We start from the raw sequence: 6,000 nt of genomic DNA on the forward strand, positions 1-6,000 counted from the left end.
ATCAATTTGTTATTGATAATCTATTGCGATTATTCTCTTTGTAGAAACTACAAATTTGTCTACCCAAAAAGATTATCAAATAAACAATTGTTAGCAAAATCTCATAATTAAATTTCTATATGCATCATTATAAAATAATAATAATAATAATAATAATAATGAAAATACAATCTTCTATTGAAAGTAGTTGGATAAGTTTATTGAAATGTTTTGGGATCAAAATGTGTTCTTTGCACACATCAATGTGGCTGTGATGCTTAACGTGTTGAAGTAGAGTCACAAGCTCTTGGAGTCCTAGATTACACATATCAATCTATTTATCAAAAAAAGATTACACATATCAATCTAAAATATTTTAATAGCCCCATGGTATACATATAATTTAAAAATTAAAATTTTGTATGGTAGACACAAATTTTGTGACAATGTGCAAATCTTTTGTGAATATCCTCAGGTATTTTTCCCTTTCCCATTCCCATTCTCCCTTCCCTTGTGGCCAAAATTTACTTATCCAAAAAATAAATAAATAAACCTCAGTTAGTTGACTATAAATTGACATGATATCTAAAATTTTTAGTAATCACTAGTATCCAGAGTCATGAATTTTCACATTTATTGGCTCAGCAGGCAGGGCTTGGTTATCTAGCCCCTGATCCAAGCAAAAAGTTTGAGCCATGGGGCTTGGGCTTAGCAGGATGTTTGGACTTTGGTTGGGCTCATACTAGCATTACCGATTAGTGATTAGCTTCTGCTCTTGTCCATGGTGGATGATGGGCTAGTTGTAGAGAGGCCCATGGTTACCTGAATTGCCTAGCTCAATTGATCAAACACCTTTTTTTTTCCCAGAAAAAGAGAATTACTTTTCATCTTTCTTGAATTTGAGTTCAATTATGTTATAGTAATTCCTTAGAGGGTGTTTGATTTGAGAATAAAGTTGGTGTTTTATGTATTCATTTTTAGTTTTTTGTGAGACCCACCAATTAAAAAACTAGTATATTTTTACTTAGTTTTCATTTTTAGTATCTTAAAATCTGGATTTGAATACACATTTCCAGCGTTTTTCATTTTAAGTGAAAACAAGTAGTGGCATTCTCGTTAATTTCTTGAAAATAATTAAAAAATCCATCAACTATTAAGTCCTTTCAAGTCTGACCTACACAATAATTGAAGTGACCTGTGTAAGTAAAAAAAAAAAAAAAGTTGCTTTTCTCCTAAAATAGAGAACAATAGCCAAACTGAACTCAAATTATACATTCAAAACTGATTTTCAAATAGACTCAAATGTGAAAATGAGTCTTTTTTTTTTTTTTTTTTTAATTCAAATTCTTAAAATGAATATAGAAAAGTGAAAATGAAAGTGAATACACTATTTTTTTAAGAACCAATCATCACCTTAGGTTCTGTTGAAGTGGGCCCGTGTGTGTGGCTTGAATTGCCACAAGCCCAAGTCAATTACCAAATACTTGTTGTATTAGGAGTCCAAGCCCAACGCAGCCGACCTAACATATATCCCTATATATATATATATATATATATATATGAGAAAACATCCTGCCGACCTAACATATTACATTCAAATTATTAGTTACGGCAATAGTGAGAGGGAGTCCGTAAAGGCACTCACAGAGCCAAAGTCCTTCCTTTTCCGCGCCAACGCTTTTCTTCTTCTTCTTCACACACACTCTCTCTCTCTCTCGTAAATCCAAAACCATGGCCAAAGAAGCGGAGGTGAGGCTTCCGAGACCGACACGTGTCAAAAACAAAACTCCGGCGCCGATTCAGATTACCGCCGAGCAGATCCTCCGTGAAGCGCGTGAACGACAAGAATCTGAGATTCGGCCTCCGAAGCAGAAGATCACCGACGCGACTGAACTCTCCGAGTACCGGCTTCGCAAGCGGAAGGAGTTCGAAGACCTAATCCGCCGCGTGCGATGGAATATCAGCGTTTGGATCAAGTACGCGCAGTGGGAGGAGTCTCAGAAGGACTTCAATCGAGCTCGCTCAGTTTGGGAACGAGCTCTCGAGGTGGATTATCGGAACCACACGCTGTGGTTGAAGTACGCCGAGGTTGAAATGAAGAATAAATTCATAAATAACGCGAGGAACGTTTGGGACCGTGCCGTCACTCTCTTGCCAAGAGTGGATCAGTTGTGGTACAAGTACATTCACATGGAAGAGATGCTTGGCAATGTCGCCGGAGCCAGACAGATCTTCGAGCGGTGGATGAGTTGGATGCCGGACCAGCAAGGTTGGCTTTCCTACATCAAATTTGAGCTCCGTTACAATGAAATAGAGCGAGCTAGGCAGATTTTCGAGCGGTTCGTGCAGTGTCACCCTAAGGTCGCTGCTTGGATTCGCTACGCCAAGTTCGAGATGAAGAATGGCGAGGCTGCTAGGTCGAGGAATGTCTATGAACGAGCCGTTGAAAAACTCGCTGACGATGAAGAAGCCGAGCAGTTATTCGTTGCATTCGCCGAATTCGAAGAGCGGTGTAAGGAATCAGAGCGTGCTAGGTCTATCCACAAGTTCGCTCTTGATCATATACCGAAAGGAAGGGCTGAGGACTTGTATAGAAAATTTGTAGCATTTGAGAAACAGTATGGAGATAAGGAAGGAATTGAGGATGCCATAGTGGGAAAGAGGAGGTTTCAGTATGAAGATGAAGTGAGAAAAAATCCATTGAATTATGATTCATGGTTCGATTTTATTCGATTGGAAGAGAATGTTGGGAAAAAGGATAGGATTAGAGAAGTGTACGAGCGAGCCATTTCGAATGTGCCTCCTGCTGAGGAGAAGCGGTATTGGCAGCGATATATTTATTTGTGGTAAGTAATGTGGTTGAGAATGCAGTTTGAAGTTTGATTAATTCGAGTTCATATGCTCAATTTTTGTTGCTGATTTTTTGTTTGTGATTTTTAGGATTAATTATGCATTGTATGAAGAGCTTGATGCAGAAGATGTGGAGCGCACAAGAGATGTGTATAGGTAAGTTTGTGATTGTCAAAAACTTATTTTTGTGGTTGGTAAAGTTGATGCACTGCATAAAGTTTATGTTTAGACTTAAAAATGTGGCAGGTAGCTCTAAACAGATTGTGTTGTTTTCAATGTATGCTTTTGCATGATATTGTTCATACTTCACTTGTATTTGTTGCTGTGTGTGTAATTTAGATTTTTACACGAGGCGGTGCTGTGTTTCACATGCTATTTTGATGCAGTTCTCTTTCATTTGTAGTTCTTGTTTCATGCATAGTATACGGATCCTCTTACCATAACTTTGAGTGTCCTTTAGTAGCAATATTTAATATGGTGTGAAACTCACCTCCAAATGAATAACACTAGTGCACTAAAAAAATTCATTGAAAATGCAGGTTTGTTAATAACTTATAAACGATGTGACTGTTGATTACTTAATACATGATCATAAATTTCGGTTATGTAGGAGATTTTATGCTGTACAATCAATTTGGTTTCAAGTTTTTTTTTTTTTTTTTTTGGTTCCTATGAACAATTAATAAGGAATTGTAAGTGTTTACAACTTGGAAATCTCTCTGATGTACATTCATTATAAAAATTACTATATGAAATCTGTTAATGCGAATTAAGTTACTTACAGTCATTCACAACAGCACTTGTAACTGGTTTTCCTATGTATGATTCACACGAGTGGACAAACCCAAGTGACTTTGAAGAGATTGCTCACTTACTGTTAATTTTTCCAGGGGGTGTCTGAAGCTCATTCCTCATGAGAAATTCTCTTTTGCAAAATTATGGCTTCTAGCTGCTCAATTTGAGATCCGGCAGCTAAATCTCAAGGCTGCACGACAAATCCTGGGAAATGCAATTGGCAAAGCTCCTAGAGATAAGGTCATTTACTGATTGAGTTTAAATATGTACTATATTTAGCATATTCCACATATTCTCACACTTGTGATTTTGCTTTTTAACCCAATAGATATTCAAGAAGTATATTGAGATAGAGCTTCAGCTTGGAAATATAGACCGTGGCAGAAAGCTCTATGACAAGTATTTGGAGTGGGCGCCTGAAAACTGTTATGCATGGAGCAAGTATGTGGAGTTAGAGAGATCTTTGTGTGAGACTGAGCGAGCTAGGGCAATCTTTGAGCTTGCAATTGCCCAACCAGCACTGGATATGCCGGAGTTATTGTGGAAGGTACATGCAATAGTTTTTCAGTAAATTTTCTGTTACTCATCAAAATGAAAGAAGTTATTTCGGGATGATGTTTGTAGATGCTGTTTCTTGATTCATTCCTTAGTTTTTCAGTAAATTTTCTGTTACTCATAAAAATGAAAGAAGTTATTGTTTCTTGATTCCTAATCCTGCTATTCCAGAAATAATGAAAAAGGGGCCCTATCTGATAAATAAATGAAGTTCATTCATTTCTTTTTGTGACCTAAATTGGGTCAGTTCTGTCTTATAGTCTGATTTATTTTGCCACTTGATATCCCATAATTCTGCGGATGTGACGATCACTTTTTTGGTTACTAGTGTAGCAATTTGACTTGATTGTAAGAAAGCTTTGGCATACTTTTTTAAAGCTTGTTGACTAAATTGATTTTTAGATAATTGGTAATAATACATTTATTTATTTTGTGACAGGCATATGTTGATTTTGAAATATCAGAGGGTGAATTTGAAAGGACCAGAGAGCTCTATGAGAGGCTTCTGGACAGAACTAAGCACTTGAAGGTCTGGATAAGCTATGCAAAGTTTGAGGCATCTGCCATGGAGGAGGATGCTAAGGGTTCAGACTTGGCAGAAGATGATCTCCAGGAGCATCATCATGAACAAAAGAAGCAATGCATTCAGCATGCTAGAAGTAAGGAATTTTTGGCAAAATCTTATTGTTTACTTCTTTTAATTTATAATTTGATTGTGTTTAAATTCCATCACAAATAAAACAAGCTCTAACCCTTTTCTTTTGTTTTGCTATGAATCAGGGGTTTTTGAGAAAGCCATTAACTACTACAGAACATCTGCACCTGAGTTAAAAGAGGAAAGAGCAATGCTACTGGAAGAGTGGCTGAACATGGAGAGCAGTTTTGGGGAGCTTGGTGATATTAGTTTAGTCCAGGCTAAGCTGCCAAAGAAGCTGAAAAAGATGAGGCAGATGGTGTCTGAGGATGGTCCGGCTGGGTATGTTAACTTATAAAAGTCTTATTAAGATTTGATATAATTGTGTTCCTTACATTCTTTAGGCTTTTCCTTATTGGCCAGTACTAACAAGTTTAAATTGGCAGGTATGAGGAATACATCGATTATATGTTCCCTGAGGAAACTCAGACGACTAATCTTAAAATCTTGGAAGCTGCCTATAAGTGGAAGAAGCAAAAGATTTCTGATGAAGACTAGCATGGTTACCTTTTTTCGTAGAATTGTAGCTTTTGGTGTAAATACACAATTGTTTTTTTTTTTTTTTTAATGTTAATTGGGTGAAAATGAAGTAGTTTAGCTGCTAATCACATTTTTCTGGAATGAACGATTGCACCCCCAAAATCAGTTGAGGGAACTTAAGAGTTGTACAGAGTGTCTAGATTAGATTCTGAGAATTTATTATCATAGTGATGAAAAAAGCATATCCTTCTAGGCTGAAATTTATTTTATCAATTCCTGAAATGCACTTTGAACTGATTGTTGATTATAGATAGTGTCATGTGATATCCACCATGGAGAAATTTTTCATAGACATTTTAATAACTTATGGTGCATTTACTGTGTTATTAGTAATGCCACAGATATGGTAAGCTCTAGATGAATTTGCCACTGTACATGGCATTGGATGAAAGTTTTATATTGCATGCCTTTTTGATCTTAAGTTTTTCTTTTGTTTGGGTTAAGAGAGAGTTCAAAAATGTAGCCAATAATATGGCTAAGTGCTGCTTCTATAATTCAGTACTGATCTGTAACAGTTCTTTCCTTCCCCTTTCAGTCTGGGAGTTTTGGAAGGCTGATGTTGGATTTTCTTTTAGAAACTGATGTTG

At 36.6% G+C, this 6,000-nt stretch overlaps 1 protein-coding gene across 1 annotated transcript; it reads left to right on the forward strand.

Annotated features, from left to right (window-relative positions):
- Positions 1-1,568: 1,568 nt before the first annotated feature.
- On the forward strand, positions 1,569-5,662 carry LOC126722487 (uncharacterized). Its single transcript, XM_050425645.1, has 7 exons — positions 1,569-2,825; positions 2,920-2,985; positions 3,720-3,864; positions 3,953-4,171; positions 4,619-4,838; positions 4,960-5,155; positions 5,260-5,662. The coding sequence occupies exons 1-7, from the start codon at positions 1,711-1,713 to the stop codon at positions 5,369-5,371; spliced, it is 2,073 nt and encodes a 690-aa protein (XP_050281602.1). The 5' UTR covers positions 1,569-1,710; the 3' UTR covers positions 5,372-5,662.
- The last annotated feature ends 338 nt before the right edge of the window (positions 5,663-6,000 follow it).

The sequence above is a fragment of the Quercus robur genome, chromosome 4 (assembly GCF_932294415.1).
Source record: "Quercus robur chromosome 4, dhQueRobu3.1, whole genome shotgun sequence".
Lineage (NCBI taxonomy): Eukaryota > Viridiplantae > Streptophyta > Magnoliopsida > Fagales > Fagaceae > Quercus > Quercus robur.